Genomic DNA, 24,345 nt, shown 5'->3' on the forward strand with positions numbered 1-24,345 from the left:
GCCAAAATCTTTTAGTACTTTCAATTTCATTTGTCTGATTCATTTAAACAATGAATGAAAAACAAAATTCAGGCCTCTGCATATTCTGATCAAAACAGTTTTTTTTCCTGACTCCGTAGAAATAAACGACTACAGGAAACATCTATGAAATAATCTTCCTCCCCTCCTACAGCCGACTTCATTTTCTTAAACAATAAATAATCAGATAATTATATGCATCAGTTCTTTTCTTTGAATTCCAAAATGTAATATTTTTTTAAAAACAACTCCTTTCGGATGAAAGAAAATTTTCAAATTGTTTTTTCCCATACTTATGGAAGGAAGCCCTCTTCTTGACCTCGTTGGAATATATGAATGCCATGCATTTTCCCCTCTTCTCTCTTTTCAGACATATTTCTGGTTCTTCCAAGATTTTCCAGCTTTTTCATCTTATTCTTTGTCGAACTACTTTATTTTGTTGCAGGTATTGTTTTAGCGTTTCTGGTATCTCACAAACCATCGATCTGTGCATGTTCAATGCTTTCTGTCTCATAACGAATATGCTTTGATGCCATAGCTGTCTTCCTATGCGTATATTTTTACCAGGACTGATTTATTGACTAACAAGACTTATTTGACTATGTATTTCATGTGAGAATGAACCCAGATCTTTCTAATTTCCATTAAAGTTCGAACTCTCCATTACCGCCAAGAAATATGCTGGAAGCAAGGTCAAGTTTCCAAGTCAATTTGGTCACAACTTTGGAGGGCGGTTTTGAAGTTTTGCAGTACCTAGACTTGTGAAAAAGATACACAGGGATCTATCAAAAATTTTCCGAATTTTTAAGAGATAGCAGTACAAGGTTGCAATTGCAATTACAGTGACCTTCAGTCTTGATAAGACAGTGCCAAGAGAACTTTATTGTGTTAATAATGAAAAGAGTTGCTCTGTTAGTGGTTTTGTAAGCATGTATGCAATTACATCGCGGACAAAAAGTTTTAACAAGCCAACGTTAAATTTTGAACTTGGCAAATTGTCCACAAAACAGTGAACACGCTGCACTAAGTACGGTAATGAAGCGGTAAGTTCTACGCAATTTCGGGTAGCACAGCCGCTTCAGAATTGGAAGAATATGACTTGAAGGTAACAAGCGATCTGGATGAACTTCCAAGAGCATCGACCTCATAAATGCGCATCATATTAGGAACTTATGCATGAGGATCATCGGAGGACGATCAACGAGATTTCAGACATGGTAGTGTTTAGTACGCGTCAATACAGACGGCCTAATGTCTGTAATAAACATGCACCATGTCGCTGGCAAGCTTGTCTCGTAAAATACGCCAACAATGTCTGCAATCTCATCAATCGTCCTCCAGTGCCGTGCCGCGGAAAATCAGCGCCCGGGGCGAGAGTATACTGCGGCGCCCCGTACATAATTTTCCCTCCTTTCTTTATTTTCCTCCCGAATTTTTCACCCCCTTCGGCGTCTGGGACCGTCGCCCCGCTCGCCCATCTCACGGCACGGTACTGTCGTCGTCCAATCCTCATGGACAAGTTCCGCCACATTTTGAGGGCTGATGCTCTTGGTAGTTCATTCAGATCACTTGTCATCTTCAAGAGACATTCTTCCACTTTTGAAGAGCACTTACTTACTGCTTTATCGCCGTAAGCTTGCTGCAGCGTTTTCACTGTCCGAGTAGGCGATTTGCCCAGTTCAGAATTTCACGTTACATGTTCTAACTTTTTGTCCATGATGTAATAACAGACTACTACACACACATACTCACAAAACCACCACCAGAACAACTGTGGCTGTTCAACACACTTCCTTAACAAGTTTGAAGATCACCATAACTACGAGCGCAATCCTGTGTTGCCAGCTGTATGCGCGCTATAGAACTAGTCCGGGACATTTTATGATACACCCTTTAGTATTTTAAGCAACCTTATCGTCAATGATGTGAGGTTCAACTTGTGTGACGTTCCCTTTCTTGTTGCAGTTCTCAGAAAATCTAATAAAGATATATCTTACACAGTCTGGTATTTCAGACGACTTTTCTGTTAAAATTTTGAAATCATACAAGTGAGAATACAAGATGGGGATACTCACATAGCAAATTAAGTTGTTCCTTGATTTGTGTTTTTGTTCGAGAAAACGTTTGGCTCTAAACTCAGTTTCAACATTTCTGTTAACAATAACATTTTCCGGTCTCGTCACATGAACAATCAGTAACTTGGGATATAGGTTAATAGCATCAACTTTCACACATCGAGTTGTGAAGTGTTTTAACAATTTTTCCTATAGCATCAACTGGGGCTTGATGTTTGAAATCTCTGCACAAAGGAGTAGCATTTAGTAAGTATTTTTCAGAAAGCCACGGCATATCTACTGTACTGTAAGGGTATATCTGGATCCCTTGCTGCCTTCTGGAGAGTTTCATAGGTCTCATCTTTGAAGTCGTTGCTACTGTACTAATTGTATCACGTTTTCTTGATTGCTTGTTCGTGTTCTTTCTTGGACGCTTCGCGCCAAGTGGACTTTCGTTCGTTTTTCTGTTTTCTCCCTCTCTTCATTCCACTATCTTATTGATTTTCATCATCACGATTCCTTTAGCCTATACGACATAACCGTGGGACGTAAAACTGAAAGATTTTTCTTCTTTGATCTTCCTGTTTTGGGAACCTTGTGTATACATATTATGGGTAGTCATAATAATGTAAATACTTGTATTTGGCATTAAATATTTAGAATATTTAGAAGTGTGAAAATCTTTTTAATGCTTTTGGAGCTACCTTCGTCATCTGTTAGGGCTCAGCTGTTCTTGTTGTACTGTCTTTAACAATAGTAAGGAGCTATTGTTGTATTAGGTGAACACTTTTGTTATGATGTATTGTTGTTGTTGTTGTTTTAAGAGTTGCTATTGAACAAGTGTGGAGAGTACTGACTTTATTGATATAATACTTATTTAAACATTTTTCTCTTTAATTAAGACATGTCTTCGTGGGAAACTTTGACTGATGACACGAATGAAAAGTAGTTGAGCTTGGAATATTGCACAAGTAAAAGCACGGTCTTTTTTACCAAAATGTGTTTGAACGTAGAGATTTCTCAGATTAAACTCATCTTCTGTAAGGCGAGTCAAGAAGAAATTTATTTTTTGAGGGGAATTATTCCCTTAAAGGAAGATAAGATGTGTGAGAAAATGAATTCTTGTAAGGATAACTGGCTTGCAAGAATGAGAATAAATTAATCTCCGAAATTGTGTCATATATGCATCTGAAAGAACAGAAAGGTTCAAACTTTCACAAATGAACCTCAATACCCGCAAACTCAGAACTTCAAATTAACTGCCGGTCTTGTTTCGCAATGTCTTACTTTAAAAAAGGATCATTAGGACGAGATTAGAGCTTCCAGAAATCGGTTTCCTTTATCATTCAATGCACTTTTAAAATTGTGGGAAACAAATATCAGTTTGCACGAAGGTACTCTGACGAACAACATGCAAATTATGAAAACCATCTCGGCCGTAATTCGACCTGTTATCACTAACAAAGGACTGGATGTTTATACGTGACTAACCATCGGGTACTCGCGTGGCAATATTTTCACTGCCCTTGCTTTTTAGTAATTATTGCAAGTCAGTATCACGAATCACTGATAATTTAAACACCACACATAGAGAAAACCTGGTGGTATCACCAATTTAACCCATCTCATTGGTACCAAGCGCGTATTTTTGTGAGAAGGAGATGTGAATGTCCCCATAGGAGCACTCGAAGGTTAAAAGGAACGGTGTACCAGAAGGTGTTAAGGAAGCAACTGTTTCCTTAACCAAAAGATTGTGTGTGTGTGTGTGTTCGTGTTCTTTCTTGAAGTTTAACGTCCCGTTTTAGCATCGAGTTTACGTAAGACACACACAGTTTAAGCTGAAATCGGGACCACGTGCACAAAGGTGCATGAACTAGTTACTAGCGGGAGGGCTACTAAGAGAATGGTTTCAAAGGGAAAACCTGTATATCTGTAGCATAGAGTTCCATGCTTAGGTCCCGATCAGCAAAAGCGTTCTTATACAAAAACAAAATATACATAATATATTGTTCTGGCCGAAAATTTCTAAGATAAACCCAGTTGGAAATGTTCGTTGTTTAAGAAATTGAGTACCACGAAAATTTACATTATTGAGAAGATTCTTGGCACAATATTAACTCTTGATTACTTTGGCTAAAATTCTTTGTTGTTGACAACCTAGCATTTTTTTTTACCAGTCATGTATTTGAAACGCTATTGTCCTTTCAATAACAAAAGTGTTCTTTGAAGCATTTGCCCTGTAATCCAAAGTTACCAGCTTTTTGAGGACAATAACACACTCCCAGGGCTGTTAAAGGATCACGCAATAATATTCTGTTCGCAAGAGTTGTGGGTGTGTGGTTATAATGAATTTGAAAGTAATAAACACGACAACGGTCAAATTACCCGAGTTTTAATAAAAATAGTTGATTTAAATCAAATTTTCAAATGAACTCTTGGAAATAAAGATAAAGATGATGTCATTTTTGTTTGTACTAGTATTATAAGATTTTAAAGGACATTTTTTCTCCATAATACCATTTAGTACAAACTATTAGTTTCCTATTTATGTAATGTTAGTATGTTATTTATTAAATATATATAAATTTGCAATAATTGTGACTTTCTTACTACACACTCAATAAGCCATACATATCACCACTTTCGTGCATGTAATAAAATACAATTTCCTTTTACAATTTAGCTTGACTGTTTATATTTGGGTTAAAAAAAAAAAAAAAAACTGAAAATTTTGAATATTGAAGTTTTCTAGTCTTTAGAGCAGAAAAATATATATAATTAAAAGATTGCTTAACTTTTAACAGTTAGAAAGTTTTTATTCATTTATTTAACCAAAAAAGCTAACTTACATATATGTTCTGTCCTTAATGGATTTCTTATTTTGGAGTGAACTATACTTATATATATATATATATATATATATATATATATATATATATATAAATCTTTCTGCTGATGAAGCAGAGGATTAGAAGCTGAAGAACTGATAGCAGCACGTTATAATCCATAAGCTTTTCTTGCGACTTCTATCATTCAGCTGTAGATACATTTTGCAGCATTTGATTGAGAAACATGACACTTGAAAATGATCTAATTTTAGCTTCAAACTTTACTAATGTAAATAAAAAGGAAGTGGCACTGTATAAAATTGTTCAGCTGACTCTACAGAGGAAGGATCCTATTCTGCAGCAAGCGTATATTTCTGAAGCCGTGGATCTACCATGTAACCCAAGAAACTTGTGTATATTTGTTCGTAAATTTCTTGTTTTCCGTAAGGGCTTTACAAACAAAGGCATGCACGCTTATACCCTGAATCACGCGGGAGTACATTATGGTTAAGCTTGTAATTTAGCCATTGGGCACCGAATTTTTCTCCAAGGAATTTGGCCATGATATAGCGGCATTTTCAAGCCTCTTAACCTTTTTATACTACTACTTTTGGCACCCCTGCTCAGTGGCAGTGACTCAATAGATAGAGTTTTGGCTTCAGATTAGATCGGCCATGGGTTTGAATTCCGTAACTGGCCATTTGAACAGACTTTTTTGGAGTTCCACCGAGGAAGTATCCGGTATCCAGGATAATATGAGTCCCCTGGTAAGACTCCTTTGTGCATTCCTGACCCTCTTCTGTTTTGACCTAAACAAGGTGCCTAAATGTCATACACAGTAAATATCGATAAATGGAAAAAATCGGAAAAGGATATTGAGATAAATTCAGCCTCAGTTTGGAAGTTAATCCATTAAAGATCATCATTTACATTAAATTCAACTTCTGTTATTTTTCTTTTTATTTATTTAAGTTTGTGATTCGTGTTATGAAAGAAGAAACGACCGATTTAAGTAAAAACAGTCAACAGAAATGATTTTTTCCCATTCTATGGTAATAAATAACATATCAAATGCCTTTAAGCATTAGAAGGAAAATCTGGCTATGGTAACTTACATATAAAAACAGTATGCACAGCCATGTTCAAAGAAATTTGGTTACCCACTTCTCTTCGAGAATTCTTATCTATAGGTGAGGTTAAACAAGTATAAATCTTCAACATCCTGTTCGTGGCTTTTCTCCAGATTCCTCCCACATTTTCATTCTACCAGTTCTTTCACTACTCATCCGTCTCATCTAGCTTAGAGGACATAACCGTGAAAGTTTAACTAGAAATTTAATTTCATTTCAAGTGAAATTTTTTTGTCATTTTAGTGCTTTTTAAGCCAAAATATTAAAATTTCCTATAATAGACCGTAGAACAATATGACCAGAAAGAGGTGGGTATTTTTTTATTATTTATTTTGTTAAACGAGACTACATTTTCACATGTATAGCAGAAATTCCGTTATTCGTCAATGTTGAAATAATTTGTTTTACTTCGGAAATGATAGGAAGTTGAACAAGGAGAGCTAGCCGATTACTAGTGTGTTTGGGTACCACTAAATATCACCACCGGATTCATTCACTACCCTACAATACAAAATAATCCACGATCCATATCCACCAGAGGCCGAGGTTGTAGCTAGGTAAGACAATGTTCAATTTTCCATGGAGTACGAAACTAGATTGCCATTTAAAATCAGCCATTGTTACGTGTAATGCTAGACGTGAGAATCAAGATTCTGGGAGTTTGAAGATCTACAAATAATCATGTGGTACATCATCAAACAACGTGAAGTGAGAAGAAAAGAACAACTAATCGAATTGAAGAATTGACGCTGATTCTATTATAGAGACGTAAAATGTGGCAAGACCGATAATTAAATTTCTCCGTAACAAGAAACTAAAGAACAATGTTTTGAAGATAGATAGTATGTTTGGTTGAGTTACGAAATTAATTCTCCAAGAGATACAAATTACAAGTAATTCAAGCGTGTTCTCTTACAAACTATTCAGAAAAGAAGGTAGAGACATCAAAAAGTGAAATAAAACCTTTGATTGACATGCCTTTGAGGCTAAGGGAGACAGATTATTAAGGCAAATGAATGATGGTAGAATTGGTTGAATGAGAATGTGGGGAGGAAACAGGAGTACCCTGAGAAAGTTGTCTACTACAAAATTACTTGCCGGACATCAAACTACGGACCCCACGTACCAGAGGTAAGCGCTCTACTGCTAAGTCACCATGCCTCCCACATTCAAGTTTAAAAGTGAATAATTATATAAACATTAACATGGGAGACTTCGACTTCAGAATCGTATAACAAAAGCATAGGAAAAATCAGGAATAAATTCGAATATGGAGAACGAGACAAACCGGAAAAATCTCAAATCCTTTAAGAAGAATACTCACAGGAAATGGACACATCGACGTCCGAGTGGAAGAAAATCAAAATTGACTATGTCATAACTGGAATGTCTGAAGCAATTTTAGCCAAACTTGGTACACACATTACTTAGAGTCTGGGAAAGAGTACTGTGGGGTAAGACCCCCCCAAACACCTACAGGGGAGGTGGGAAGAGGTGACATATAAAACGACCGATATTAGTGTCAAATTCATAGTTTTCGGGGTCGCTGAGATGAATAGTGACATTCCAAATGCCGTTTAAGTCCAGTTTCAGCCCCTATTAGCACTCCTAGGGGAGAATAACATAAAATAATCGAGAACGACCGATATTAGTGTTATTTTGTGGGATCGCTAAATTAATTGGTTTCGGCCCAGATGCTGTTTAAGTCCAAGTTCAGCCTCCATTAAGGAGGGAAAACTTGTAAATATAATCAAAATTGATCGATATTAGTGTCTGGGGTCGCTGAGATGAATAGTGACACTTCCGACGCCGTTTAAGTTTACCTTTAGCCATCATTAACACTCCTAAGGGGCGATATGCAAAATTAATCGAAAATGACCGATCTTGGTATCAAATCTATACTTTTCTCGGTCGCTGAGGTGAAGTATTACAATCCCGATACCGTTAAAGTCCAAATACAGCTTTATGTCTCAAATGATCCAGATTACCATCGAATCCACCGAGGTCCATCGTCAATTACTGTTTTTCCGGGATCGCTAAGCTGTTAGTTGCCAATCCCGATAACAGTTAAGCCCAAATTAGACGAAAATGGACATGCCAGTTGGCTCGGGAATTCACAGATCCGGCGTTGCTCGTAGATCTATCTATATATGTAAAGCATATATATATATATATATATATATATATATATATATATATATATATATATATATATATATATATATATATATATATATATATATACTGTATAATATGCAGTTATTTCAGCCGAACTTGAGAACTTGATATACAACCTGGGGAAGAATGCTGTGGAGTAAGATATCTATAGCTCTACGAGGAATGGAGGTAGAAAAAAGGTACCATAAAAATAATCGAAAACGACAGATATTAATAACAAATCCATAGTTTTCGAAGTTATTGATATGAATACTGACACTTCAGACGCCGTTAAGTCCAAATTCAGCTTCCATTGTGGGTAAGACTTCCTAGTACCCCCAAGTGACATGTAGTAATAATCGAAAACAACCTAGATTGGTGTCCAAATTTTTTGTAATAAGTAAGATGAATACTGACAATCCCGATGCTACTTAAGTCCACGTTCAACTCCCATGAGAAGGAATGAAAAAACAGAATGTTCAAAATGATCAAGGATATTCAAATCCATAGTTTTCGGGGTTGAGGAAACTGCTGACCCGTTTAAAATAACTTCTGGAATATAATTAGTATCTACCTCAAGGTGAGTTTTTATCATGTTACTTCTATTAAAGTTTGTGTTACATGGGGGTAGGATGGTTCAAAATTTATACTAAAAGTAGAGTATCTCCAGGATGTCATTACAGTTCCATTGAAATGCGTATCCTAAGGGAAAGAGGTTTCAGATATCTCCCATACTTATTCTGACCATGCGAGGAACGGGTATTCCAGCTAGTGTATATATAAAAAGGTTGAACGCTGCAACAGGGTCAACATGGGAAGTGACCATCGAATTCGAAGGTGTAAACTGCATCTAAAGAGGAGATTAGAAAGAAGAAAGATTGTAGGGCGACAAAAACATGTAGAAAGGAAGATTCTTCAAGGGCAATATAATAGAATATTTCAAAATTGAAGAATCGTTTCGCAGCATTACATGAGGATCATGAACATTTCAAAAGATAAGAAAATCACACACAGACTTCATAGAGCTACGAAAACAGGAAGTACTGTGACTAAGAAAAATGAGTGTCATAGAAGAAACATGCCCTTTAGTAAAGAAAAATAAGATTAAAAATGAAAATCGGGCGTTAATCCAAGAGAATATATAGAACTCTGCAAGATTATGTGAGAAAATGAAGTGAAATAACATTTCTGCTTACCGTCCTAAGATTATGCACCGCCGCTAAGGGAGACTAAGATAATGAATGAAATAGTGAAATGAAGAAATAAGAGGAAACGGGATAACCCTAAGAAACCCTTACATGCGGTGTTTGTCTACCACAAAGTCCAGTTGGCGCGAGCTGGGATCGAACTGGGAATCCCACGCAGCAGAGTTGAGCACTCTACAAGATAGTGTGAAGTAGTATCGGAAGATGTAAGCAAATTCAACAGCGGTCTTGTCAGAAAAACGATTGAAAATAACATTAGTCTTAAGTAGGTGAAACATTTTAACCAATTGACGCAAGATCATAATGCTGAAGAGAGAGAGAAAGAAAGAAAAGTAAATCATTGAAATCCACGAAGAATTCTGCAGAAAATTCATTCGTTTTACAGTAAGTTATATTCAAGGGAAACACGAGGAAATGGTAGGTACGTAAATGGGACATACTGAAGAAAACTGGTAAGCTAAAAGTATTCTAGGATAACATTTTACAAAATGCGAAAACGTAATGTTGATGAAAAGTGAAGTACAATTATGATACTACTACATTAGATAGTGAAACAATTACATACCTGTAAACTTTTTCCAAAGTACTAACTTAGCAACTAGAGAAACAGTTTCTTATCAACCAAGAATAACGCTGGATTTAAGTGTGGACAGAACTAACTTGATCGTATTTAGGCAACGAGAAAACTGAAAAGGATCAAACAAATGTAGATTATCGGTTTGTATTGCTTTTATTAGATATGATGAAGACATCAATCGTTACAGAGGACGGCAGAGTGATACTTATTCTTTCATACTGTTCACAGAAGTACTTCAATTTGTATTTCGATTACTGAACTAGGAAAACATAAATTGGGAATATCTGAGCTATTTTCGTTTTGTTAATATAACATTATTCGCTTTGCGAACACCACAGAACTGCAAGATAATAGAGGTAGAATTCAAAGGCACGTTAGAAAAGCATTATCTGAAGATTAAGGTAGACAGATAATGGAAATTAATATGGAAAAGACGAAAGTGATGTTCAGTAACTTCAGAAGAAAGTAAAGAATATATATTGAAAATATGGAATTAGAAATGAATGAATATTTATATCTCCCTAATATAGAAAGTATTTTATGTCTGACGACATTAGAGAAAAGATTAACTAGACTGGTGTACAGAATATGTTGTACCTGTTTTGGGATGGATTGGAAACGTAGACACTGATAAAAACCGTCTGCAGACTATGCAACGAAGCAAGAAGAGATACATGATTTGAATAACCTCAAAGATAAGGAAAGGTAATATGGATAAAAAATGTGAGAGAAGTAACAGATATTATCGTGAGGATAAAAGTGTTGATGTAGTGGAACGGTGGATGCCAAGATAGCGACCTAGATATTCACGATTCATACAATGTTATGTAATGGAATGAAGCTGCAGTGCGAAGCAACGTAGAGAATTGTCCAAGATAAATGGTTGTGCAAAAGTTAGCCAGGAATGGATTGTGATAACAGTTAATAGAGGGAATTATTTTTAAAATACAATTCAAAAACTTAAGAATTAAAACATTAAATCCTTATTTTTTCGTTGTTTGTTAGAGCACTTTTTCTCCCAGTTTCAGTATAATTCATTCGTGGCGGGCGTCCCTACTTTTGGAATGAGAGACCCAGACCCGATTCCGAGTAGGAGTTCCTGTATTTTGGAATCCACATTAAGCTGTAGGTCGTGTTTCTAATCTTGATGCTGAAATGGACATGAAACCGGAAAGCCAAGCAACTAACGAATTTTTTATTAAACTAATATAATAAATATCTCTAAACATAGTTATATTCGCTGTTTCAATTTCATCTTACAATTTCGGCTACTTTCGCTACAGTCGTGTACAAAGCGCTTAAGGTTAAGGTAAAATAATAAATAAATTAGATATGAAATGAGGAAGGCAAGGCATTGCATTGGCAACATTGTCAAGGCATTAGGAGCGGGAGTCTGCTACGATCCTTCTACGTGTTGTATGCAAAATACAAGTTGTGACAGGAAAAGAGCAGCGTTCTGCTCCTTGTTCCTTGTTTCGTCCGTGTGTAACGGATCTCAATACAGTACGCTTGCCACTGTTCCTAATTATAACTGTGCAATACGTACAGTACTGTATTCGTAAATTGTTCTTGGAGTATGCTTCATGTTACGAAAAAATGAATTCATACAACTCCGGGCTATACGTCTTTTTTTGTTATCCGGCCTGCTCTTCCTCCACATTAGGCCAGATATTCGGGAGTTTACTGTATTACCAAACAGTAAATAAAGCGATTATATCGGAACTACATTACTGAGTCACTGAATTGTACATACACTGTTGCACACCGTGAGGAACTGGGAAGACATCAAACAACACAGAGTCGGGAATACTTATTGAAATTGAAATAATCAAACTATCTGTGTCGATGTATAGGACGTATTAAACTTTTGGACAAAGAGAAACATAAAAGTACATCTTATACACTGGCAGATATGGTATAAGCTGCAGCTGCAATGCTAAACACAATTAGGTTTGTAGTTCTCATAATGAATGATGTGTGTGTGTGTGTGTGTGTGTGTGTGTGGTTAGGAGTACTCACTGCTTTCTATTAATATTCAGTTAAGTTCCTTAATCGATTAGAAACAATATTGTGATTTTTTTCCTCCTTATTTTCAGGTTGATGAGGACTACATTCAAGATAAGTTCAATTTGACGGGACTAAATGAACAAGTTCCTCACTATCGACAGGCACTTGATATGATTTTGGATTTGGAACCTGGTTAGTTACAGACTGGCAGGTTTTGTTTTTCACTACTAGTAAACAAGAGACTAGAATTATCATTATATTTAAGCTATAAGTAGTAGGGTAAGTAAGATTTCAAAATTTGTAGGAGAGAATCGTGTGAAAAACAGCCATATTTAAGAAAGTGGTGAAACTGTTTATAGTATTGTTTAATAATTTACAAAAGCTGAGCGTCTGCATAGCGTAGACACACGTTTGTGTTGTTGTGAAAATTATTTATTGAGTTATGTGCTTTATCCAGAGTTTTAAACTGCGTTTGAGTAAACTCATCTGCGAATTTTTAGAAAGCATACGAGGCTCGTCAAGAAAGGAAAGATACAAGCACATTTGTACATTATGGGGAAAAATGAGTACGAAGTTGGCAACATTGGCAGTAACTTTAACTTATATAACGAGGATTGGGATTGATTCTTCAGTGCTGCGCTGAGTCTTGTGCAAGGAGCACGCATTGGAAGTGCCAGCGACAATACAGAATCACACTAGATGTGAAGTGTGCAGTGTGATCAGGGTTTTGCAAGCACGAGGAAAACGTCCACCGGAGGTCAATTGAGAAATAGTGTATGTGTACGGGAACGTCATAAATAGGTAAAGTGTGGCGAGGTGTTGTATCCTCGCAGTAGGTCAGTGTGATATTCACGATGAATAGAGGATGGTGCGGGATACAAAACTTGTTCCGCGTTTGAACATACATTTGGACAATGGTGGCATATTATGTGAAGAAAGTCTCTGTACCAGTGTACCCAGCATAGCTTTCTTTGTATCCAATAATTTCTTATATATATTTTACTTTTTGTTTCTATCTTAACTTTCCTAACAAGCCTCGTACATTAGATTTTAGAAGATTTGAAAATGCACATTAATATTATTGGTAATGCGCTAGCTCAATACATGTCGAAAGTAGGAAATTAACTTTTCGGTAGTGGTAGGTTATAAATGACCAAATAAAGTCTTAATCATTTGTTGCGTGATTCTTTATATCCTTTCTTATATATTTCGCTCACCTATCTTCAAGCATCACTGCAGGAACAAATTTTTGGGTTAAACCTTAAGCGTTCCCTCCTCCTGTGTGATAATTTTTGGATCTTCTATAGGTACACAGATAAGTACAATTATTCCTTGTTTTGGTACTTAAGTAGTGTAGAATAATATTTCTTATTTAAATCACTGATAAAACAATACTCATCCATTAGGGGTTCCAGATTTTCAGACTAAAATACCAAAACACATAGAAATGTGCAATGTAGTCATACACTGGATTTTTTCTGAAATACAAGAATTAATTAATAAGTTAATATTCACAAAAATTAACAAAAAAAAAAAAAAAAAGTATATTGTTTCTATTAGTTGAAATGAAATCTCAATTTTGTCTCATGGTTATGCCGCGTAGAATAAAGGAGGCGATGATGATGATAATGAGTAAAATGATGGAATGAAGAAAGTGAGATGAAACCAGAGAAAACCAACGCATATAATGTTTTTGCACCACAAAGCCCACTTAGCGCAAACTGAGATCAAACTAGAGACCCCACGCACTAGAGGTGAACGCTCTACCGGTGAGCCAGTGCGGCCCGGTCCTATTAGTTGAGTATCGATAATTAATGAAAGCGGTATCTCTTTCGTGTGCTCGGAAACCTGTAAAAGCTTTTTCAAACTAGCCATCCTGAAATACTGGCATGGTACCTAACAAGATCCCAGGGCGTTTTCTTCCCTTCTGTTTAGTTTTTCCTCACTTCCTCGTGTATTGTGATCGACGAGGGACGTCGTCACACACACATGACGGGCTAAAATGGCGATATATGCCGAAAACCCAGAAATATATTTCCTAATACTAATTTCTAATATTTTCAGTATCGATCGAATCCCAACTGCCCAACAACTGATTATCGACTACAGAACCATCAAAAATTAAACGATGCCTTCAGACGAATCAATACGTTAAATTTGAAAATGCGCTTTGAAATCCATGCCAGAAATTTAAAGGAACTGAATTACTGTTGGGCGGATTTTAAAATATCAACTTTTAGTACAAATTCATTCTAGAAGACTTCAAATTAAATATTAACTTATATCTTGAGAAAAATGGGACATTTGTAATTTTGAACATATTTATTTATTTATTTATTTATTTATTTAGAGGAGGGGGAAAGGGAAATATGTGAAGAGTCCTGTTCATTCAGCACTACAAACTGCCATGGACGGTATCTGGACGAAAAGAACTGATGTAGTTTTTAAGCTTCATTTGCATTTAGATTGTCAGCTAAGTCATTCAGTATCTAACCGTATGCTTGGATGACTTTTAGACTTTTCTTTTCATATCTGAAGAAAGATTGATGGCTGTCGCTAAAGGATTCATATTTGTTAGTTAAATGTTGCTAACTACCCCATCTCTTGGTAAGTACATCTTGTTAAACACGATCATAAATTTTGAAGAACTCCGAGATTTAAATTTATGATTAATGAAGAAATCCCACTGTTTGTTTAGATTACCATTATCCAAGTTTATTCGTTCTGATAAATAAGTCATAGAAAGGTCTTTCTAGAAGTGACGAAGTTTTATGTAGTATATTTACTTCCTTAAAAAAGAACACTAACATACGTGAAGAGAGAAAGCTCAAGATTGAACCCAGAAAGTCGTTCCTCGATTATGCTTAAAGGAAGATAGGGAGCGAAATAATATAGAAAGGGAACTACAACGCTACAAAAAGTTAAATATCATTTATACAGAGTTGCAAAAGATGCATTGTGTAACATTTTATAGTGTTAAGTTCATTACTCTCTTGAACATGTTTACGAAATCCTAAATATCAAGTATTATGTGTGATATACAGGTTGACATGCAAAAAACCAGCAATACCCGGACATGAGTAGTGCCGGATTTCCGAAAATGCCGAATTTTGGATAGTTATATATGCTATATAATATTTATTAAAATATTATTTCTTGTACAATCCTTTATAAAGAAAGGAAATTAAACACTAATAAAAAGATAATGAAATTTTAATATTGTCAACCTCCAATGTGGTATGATTTTTGTAGGGATGTATTAAACTTAATATTGCAAGTGATTGCAATGTGCTTCTTCCATTTACAGATTCCTTTAGTTTAAATCTTTTGTTTGCGCTTCTTGTGTGTTACTCGTATTACTGCCCTAACAGTTTGTACAGCTGTGGTTATATGGTGCAAATGGTACAATATTATAATTTAAATTAATGGTATAGCTTTCTGATTGCATCTATGGATAGTGCGTAGTGATATTGCTAAAGGCGGGGGAGGGGAGAGTTAAGATCATGGGTTCGAATCAAGTCTAATTATTGAAGCAAACGTTAACATTAAGTTAGAGGTGGAACTTATCGTACTATGACTTCAACTGCCTTTGACAGGCTTGTTTACTCCGATATCAAACTGCCATCGACAGACTACTAACTGTGTTCTAAATTTCCATAATTATTTTTAATAATTGCCGAATCCATTGATTTCGTTAACCATTGTCACAAAAATGGACCTAGTGTTGCACGCACGAGCCAAATTTTTTAAATATCCGCAGTTGAAGACATTCGTCGTTTGTAGACGATCTGTCTACTTGCTTTACGAAGTGATGATAATCATTACATAAACTTTTTATTGTCAACAAATATGCAAATATATACAGATGTTATATCACATTTTTCAGATTTTAAGTTAGTCTTTCCCAAACAGTTAATGAATGAACATAGAAAAAATGACAAATTAAAATCAGAAACAAAATAAGATTGAGACTAAAAATCAATTTAGGTATAATTAATGAATATCACACTTCAAGTATATTCTCCAACTAAATAAAATAATTCCATCTCATTTCTTTGCTGAATCCATAATGGAGCTATATAGCAGTAAATAAATGATAAAGGAGAAGGAATGTCTAGTTAGCAGATGCAAGCAAGATCCAACAATTTATTATCGACTACAGTGTCCATCTGAACGTGCTAAATTTGAAAATGCGCTCCGAAATCCGGAAAAGAACCGGATTATCGATGGTCGAATTTTTTAATGTCAAACTTCTATTATAAATTCAATTTAGAAGACTTCAAATTGAATGCTCTCTCTAATTATTTTAAAATCATCTCTTCGTATAGTTAATAAATTTGTGTGTCCAAATAAACAGCAGGTAGAGAAATATATAAATATCTATATCAGAGGTGGCAACCTTTTTAGGATAGAGAGCTGCTAGTCATTCCAGAAATCATTGATGGTCTGCTTCTCTGTTCGCTAGCCCGTTAGATGGGATCATATAACAGTAACAGAGGTTGATAGATACAGATAAAATGACATAGACCTCCAAGGGCTACCTCTCACGACTTGCCGGTCAACTAGTAGACTGCGGTAGATACTTTGCCGTCCCTGATCTTAAGAGAGAACAGTAACACACGTGAAGGGAGAAAGCTCAAGATTGAGCCCAAAAATTCGTTCCTCAAATTAAGAGAAAATATTAGCTGCATTGTCATTTGTTGATTTGGTTTTATTGGAAAGAAAATATTCTCAAAATTTAATTTTTTAAATGTTTTTGAAGTATATAGTAGTTTTAGTAATTTGAATTCTTGATACTTTATCATCTTGAAGTCTGAAAGTTAGCAGTCGTATACATTAAATATGCCATTTAGTAATAGAAAGATGGCAAAACGCAAAATATTGGACCTGTAAGATTAATACAATATACACATCTGCTCTCACCATTTAACGTACAATAGGTAACTGTCTGATCATAAGCAAAACTTGAAAAGTAGTAGCTATTATAGTTGCCTGAAATTCAGGATTAATCAGTACAAGTTCTAGTTATTTCGACCATTGTTCACCAGGTTTTCCGAATGTTTTCTACGGTACTACAAACGCACTACTGGGATAGTTCGTTTAATAACCCTAGTTTCTGTTCCGAGATGTGTGCTCAGCAAAGAATATAATCTTTCAAATTTAGGCTTATGCATGCAGGCAGTTGATATACTGAATTAGTTATGTGCTAAAATTATGAAAGTTTGATGATAATGGTTAATGATTTTGATTTTGCAACTTTAATTTTCCTTTTAGACGATGAGCTTGACGATAATCCCAATCAGTCTGATCTTATTGAACAAGCTGCAGAGATGCTATATGGATTAATTCATGCGCGATACATACTTACAAATAGAGGCATTGCTCAAATGATAGAAAAATATCAGGCTGGAGATTTTGGACACTGCCCAAGAGTATATTGCGAAAGTCAACCTATGCTTCCAATTGGTAAGTATAAACGATTGTGGGTTATTGTGATTATGATAAAATACAATGAGTGGCATCCCAAAATAATTGCTAGAAATTATTTACTGTTGTAGATTAATTTCGTAAAAATAAAGAAGAAAAAAGAAAGCAAAATAAATAAAAAATTCTGCTCTTAATTGAAATACTGATTATTTTACTGATTCTTTTTCCGTTTGTTTGTTATTAATATTATAGTATCCCTTGCTTTGTACGTCATGTTTGAAAGTGGGTATAAAGTATCTGATTTAAATTTTGTCAATGTTTCACTTGATCATTATTTAGAATATTCCATTTACATCTCTCTTCATCAAAATCATGTTCTACTTCCATTATACGGAAGCTTAGCAGAGCTGAAATTTACTAGGGAAAATTTCGTGCTTTTGTATGTGAGATAGGTTTTTGTTGAATAACGATTTTATTCAACATAGTTCCTCGTTACCTTGTGTGTACCAATTGTAAATATAGTTTATTTTATTTATTTATTTTTATTTTTATTATTTTTTTTAAAATTTTAAAGATCTCTAACATTTTGAGAATAGGTCATTGCAAGAGACATTTTAGTATATGCCTTCGTAATTTTAGGTCTCAGTCCCTTATGCTAGACGCAATAATACTCTTTAAGAATTACTGTTTAAATAATATTAAAGGGAATTGCTGTTTGAATTCTGGTGTTCCCTTTCCAGGTTTATCCGATGTCCCTGGAGAAGCCATGGTAAAATCTTACTGTCCAAAATGCATGGATGTATATACGCCAAAGTCATCTCGCCATCATCATACTGATGGTGCTTATTTCGGGACCGGATTCCCTCATATGTTGTTTATGGTTCACCCGGAATATAGACCAAAGCGACCTGCAAACCAATTTGTTCCTAGGTAAGTGATTAAAATATATCTGAAATATTCATATTTGGGCATAATTTAACCTTGGAGGATTAGTTTTCCTAATGTGGTTTCAGAATTGAACTTTTTATTAATTGTCGAATTTTTGCTCGCACATCGGCAGAATGTTCAAGAGAGAATATATTTAAATATGTTAATGGAAATAGAATAAATGCAATACGTACAAATATAAGTACTTAAAAAACAAAGATATTTTAATATATTCTAGGTGTACTATATATATATATATATATATATATATATATATATATATATATATATATATATATATATATATATATATATATATATATATATATATATATATATATGTGTGTGTGTGTGTGTGTGTGTGTGTGAGAGAGAGTGTGATTTCTCTCTCTCTCTGTCATATATATACACACACGTCTAAAACGTAAGGCAAAGTGCAATTAATAGTGACAATCATGAACAATTGTTAGAAAAATGTTTCTGATCGCTCAGAAGCGTAGATTAAATACATGTGAGCAAAACACTCTTGCAATGACACACATGAACACTGAAAAATCGGACAGAGTACACTTACGTATGTAGGTCACCTCTGTTTGTCATCACAAGACCGAGTTTTTGTTGGCAGAAATTTTCAATACGGGGTGTGGTTACCACGAACAGCTATACAGGCTTTACAGCGTACACTCATACTACAGAATAGACCATCTAGCAGCTCCTGTGGTAAAGCTAGATGGTCTACTACTCTTCCACAAGCACCCTGCTCAGCTTAGGAATTTTCTGGAGTGGAGGTGTTAAAAATTGCAATACGTCGTTCGAGGGCATCCCGTACATGCTCGATGGAATTGAGATCCGCTGATCACTTGAGATGCATGATGTCTTCGTGCTGCAAGTAATCTTTCACCAATTGTGCCCTATGCAAATGTGCATTATCATTCATAAATCGAAATTCAGGATCGTATACACCACGGAGCAGTTGGACATGTTGTTCAAGGTTGACGTTCCTGTATATCTAAGCTGTTTCCGTTCGCTGCTGGAACACATGAAGTGTACGGGTCCCTAACATGCCATAATACCAAAACCTCCTTACCTGTCTCTTTCAACAACATTTTGGTGGTGATAACATGTTCCTGGTGCTTTCCAAACAAACAGAGGGCGAGAATCACTCTCCAAATTGAGTCGTGACTCGTCACTGAAGTTTAAACTACACCGCTGTAGGCGTGCATGGTGCTGCTGTTGTGTGAGGAGAATTACGTAGCGGGTCGGCGGGTCGGCATATACATTCGTGTAACCGCCGGTATACAGTTAGACGTAATACAGGGTTCCAGAGGTAGCTGCAAAGTCTTGAACCAGTGTACCTGCTGTGCGCATTGATCTTCGTCAGATATTTCAGATCAGATAATGATCCTCACGTGGTGGTGGTGCACGTCGATGACTCCACCATCTGCCATTTAATATTTGTACATGTCAAGAAGATTTTTCAGTTGCGACACAACACTGCGAGGAACATTCAAGTCTCTAACCACAGCACATTGACTTGGCACCATTTCTAATCTACTACTGATCTGACCATGCATTATATCATTTACATGTACGCTGTGTCATCGTGTGTTACTAGGACACATTCACTATGACCGAAATGTACTGCACACTCCGAAAATCATAACTTACTGATTACATATTTCTTCTGCTACGAACCTTCTTCCTGTTATCGCAGTCATAAAGGCAACCTCTGTCGCCGAACGGGTTGGTACCTACGCCATTCAGTCAGGCATGCCACCCCGATTTCTGGCATTCACAGGATCAATATATATATATAAGGGTTCTTTTCGAAATTAACATTCCCACAAGTTTTGGACATGAGTGTATATAGCACCATCGTCTACTATCTTGTTCCTTACTCCAAAACAGTCCAATACTCATATTCCATCTTCTCAAATATCCACAAACCCAGAAACCAAGGAAGATCCGTTCGTTTGCAGTATTGGTAACTTCGCTGAACGCGTGATCGCTTTCCTCCACTATTACTTTGTCTTCGGTCATGCTTTCCCATAATACCTCAGATATCAATAAATTCCAATCCATAATTCACCCCATCAATGTACTTTAATTAATACCATCCTAGCCTCCATAGGTATAACTTCATTAATCTCATTTATCTAGTGTCTCACTGCCCTTAAATTAAATTTCTAAATATGTTGCCCGAACGCCAAAAACTTATTGAACACTTCCTAAACCAACTTACTTGGTTTATCCTAGCCATAAACAGTTTCACATTTGAAGACACAATATCAAGGGAACTCATATGATCCCGTCATACGCCAATGTATTGATGGAGCATCTGGAATACTACTTCACCATTGCAACATGTTATCTTGCTTCGATTCAGAGGTGTGATTTCCCTAAAATGGTCACATGGCTAACTAGCACCGGAAGTATATTCCTACAGGCCCAAAACAAAAACTGTTCTTTACTGTCCCACGACGCAGTTACTTTCCTGAATCAATAGACATCTCGACACTGACGTATGGATGAAACCTACCAGCATTAATCAGTAGCTCCGCTTCAAGAACTCTCGCTCTCACCACATCAGACATTTCCTGCCAAATGAAAACCTGTATCATTCTCCAAATCGGCTTACAACTCCTACATCAAGATCCATTCGTCAGCACTCGTCAATCGAACAGTTCTACCAGTCTATTGGAAAAGTATCCAATCTTATACCCTCGCATGGAAACAAACTAGACATAGATGTCCTATGGTTAGAGGTGTTGGGCCCGCTCATGTGCATTCATAATCTTTTTCCTGTTTACAGAGAGCGTTAATAACTGGCAATCATTCTATAAATTAGTGACTGAAAGTAGTAACCGTTCGTCGGATTTTCATTTAGCGTAATAACAGAATAACTTGAGCGTAGATATTGGAAAAGAAAAGATCGAAAAATTCAGTAGCCGGTTAGACTATCATTTCCAAAAATAATAATAGAAAAAAAAAAAAAAAGAAAGAAAAAAAGACGTGAGTAATTTTCTTTGATTTTCGTGAAGTGGTGCATCATAATGTAGTACATCATCAGAAGGCTCTTTGTGGGCTTCGTAGTGCTGTACAATGCAAATGACGTGACCTGTAGACAGCGTAAATGGGCAGATAACATCATCACACTCGCTCATTATTTGCGTCTGATTCAGGATCTCGTGACGCAACACACTATTCCCTGAGTTCGTCACACTTCCATTCTCTCCTAAGCTGAAAATCCTGCTTAAGGAGACTTTTTGAGATAAGCTATCATACGGAAAGCGATGCCTCAGCTGTACTTATAAGGCGCGTTAAAAAATAAATAAATAAAAATACAAGTACATACCTTGGCTGTCGATCCACACAGTCACCATATAAAGTTCCAAGCATTTTTCGTATGAGCAGCACAAGTTTTCATACAAATCTGCCGCGTGAGAATTGTTCAAAAATCAGTTCAACCAATTGAGAACTTCACTGCCAGTGCATCTGCCGGGCTTTGTCATTCCAGTCCGTAACATTCTCCTTCGCCGGCTTTGGATGGCATTTCTCAGGTTAGACAGTTTTTGGCAATATACATCTGCTAATGTCTGCTGCATTCTGTCCTTTTGTATTAAGAAATCGGATCACAGATCTCACTGGGGAAATATTCTGTGATTGAAGTCATTTTAACTACTCCCACGTACCTAACTCCACATTGATAATTATATCTCAGTTACAGGTACAAAATATTAGAGCATGGTTTCATGCACGTGCCTCATAATTTTCAAGATGTATTTCAGCAGGGGTGTGCCGCTTAGAATAAGCGTGTGCAGCCTCAGGAATACTACTTGCGCTTAAGGGAAAATATACCTCCCAAGTGATTAATTGTATTTTGCCCGGACAAAAGTTATCACGTATGTATGAAAGGGATGATATATACTAAAGTTACTACTTAGGATATGTAGATTTTAATTTAATTTACATAATACGTAAACTAATCTTCTTTTTTCTTATCTTGTTTCCATTTCAGGTTGTATGGTTTTAAAATCCATCCGTTAGCATATCAGATACAACAACAAGCAGCTGCTAACTTCAAGGCTCCTCTAAGAACAGTGAGCTACAATAACGGAAAACGCTGAACATATTTTATTAATCTCCAACCTACTTTGAGGTCGATTTAAAGCGGATTTTCGAAGATTGAAAAAAAGAATAATGTGATGTTTGTATTTTGTAACAGAACCCTGTTCTGTTGATATTTTACTACGAAAGTTGGTGTTAAATTTCATCTCGCGAAGCCTATCGAAATAGAATAATAATAACGTTCTTCGTAGTATTTTTGCCTTTTTCGTCATTTAAGTGCAAGTGAAATGCTGCACATCTTCTTTATTACTCAATACTGCATTTATACTTTTCATATCATAATCACGTATGTTTTCCTAAAGTATAATTCTATTAAGTTATATGTTGTGTACACAATTCTTCCCTTTCTGTTTTGACAGTATTGTTTTGGTAATTTGGACTATCTTGCATTTTCACTTTTCTATAAGGGAAAAAAAATTTCATATGAAGAAAATTTACTTAAGGTCTAATAACATCTGACATTGAGTTAATTATAATTATGTATTCAGTGTGTTATTAGAAAGAAAACATTAGTTGTGGCTCAACGTTAAGTGGCTCACATATGTAAATGTATTAAAAATAAAGTTTCTAAATAAATAAATTTAAAAATACATTCTTCGTGTTGACAATTTTACATATCATAGTAGTGGGCTATGTTTGTTACTTGTGTCAGTATTTTGTTGGAAAGTGGAGTGTCAGGCGTTAAAAATGCGAATTTTATTTTCGAATGACAACAAGAGTGAAGAAACAACTAAATATCGATTGTATGTGTATGTATATATAGGTATGTATATAAATGTGTGGCAACATAGAGGCCACACCTTTCAACTATCTCGAGTAAATCAACTTCATCTGCCGTTATCCAGGAGGGAGGATATAATTTTCTCACTACACAAACGTCAGTGTGGTTTATAGAAGGTCGTTTAAAATGTATGATGCCAAATTCGTTGGGTTCATACAACACCATAACGAATTGGACACCCTAACCAGCTTAAGAAGCACCGCGACACTACTAGCAGTAGTCAATCAAGGCTGTTTCATTCATCATTCCTCTTGACAAAGTTGTAAAAGACCGAGTGTTCACGGCTTTCTAAAGCCCAACACTCGTTTTAGTAACGAGAACAAAAATAAATAAATAATAAAAAAAATCCATGGGGATTCAATACTAATTTCACAGCTTTGTCTGTAAAAGGGATGATATGAATTGCCGTTTCACATGCCATCCGTTCTGTGTACACCCATGTCCAAAATTATTGTCGCATGTCTATAAATATGTTTTTGTAAGAATATAATTTGATAACGAATTCGCCCGGTATTTCTTATAATGTTAGTATGTGTATAATCGGCAAAGACGTGTGTGGTAAATTTCATGTCAAAAGGGCAGTAAATAAGAACAATAAAACGAAAATGAAACTTTCTTGTCCATTTAGCAACATTTTGTTTTACTCATTGTGATTTTCGTATTTATAATTCTATTCCTATGAAATTTGCCACAAATATACATTTCCCGATTATACACATAGTATTAAAAGTACCCTGCAAAATCATTATCAAATTATATTCTTACAAGAAGACAGTTATAGATATACGACAATCATTTTGGACATGAGTGTACGTCGCTTCCGTATAGAGATGGAATATCATGGCAGTCCGGTATATATATATATATATATATATAAAAGATTTTATTCTTTTTGTCCTGAGCGTAGCATACATTAGCCATTATAGCAGTAATCTACCAATAACCAACATCTATAAAGGCACATGGAAGACTTTTTGCGACTTTCTGTACACTGAGCGATATCTGGAATCACGGGGACGATAGAAGATTGTTCTTTTTTATATCACATGCAAACAGATACACATGTGTCTCATCGAGACTCACTGCAAACTTCTCTCCTACAAGAT

The 24,345-nt window shown here is 35.7% G+C and overlaps 1 protein-coding gene across 3 annotated transcripts in view; it reads left to right on the forward strand.

Moving 5' to 3' along the window:
* Nucleotides 1–23,048, forward strand: part of CkIIbeta (casein kinase II subunit beta) — a 76,676-nt gene extending 53,628 nt beyond the window's left edge. For all 3 annotated transcript variants that reach the window (XM_081764612.1, XM_081764611.1, XM_081764613.1), the window contains 4 exons: nt 12,066–12,168; nt 17,251–17,442; nt 18,144–18,333; nt 22,349–23,048. In XM_081764612.1, the coding sequence (XP_081620738.1) occupies nt 12,066–12,168; nt 17,251–17,442; nt 18,144–18,333; nt 22,349–22,457 (594 nt within the window). In that variant the 3' untranslated portion in view covers nt 22,458–23,048. The remainder of the gene's footprint in view (nt 1–12,065; nt 12,169–17,250; nt 17,443–18,143; nt 18,334–22,348) is intronic.
* The last annotated feature ends 1,297 nt before the right edge of the window (nt 23,049–24,345 follow it).

This window comes from Thermobia domestica, chromosome 7 (genome assembly GCF_964235325.1).
Source record: "Thermobia domestica chromosome 7, izTheDome1.hap1.1, whole genome shotgun sequence".
Classification (NCBI taxonomy): domain Eukaryota; kingdom Metazoa; phylum Arthropoda; class Insecta; order Zygentoma; family Lepismatidae; genus Thermobia; species Thermobia domestica.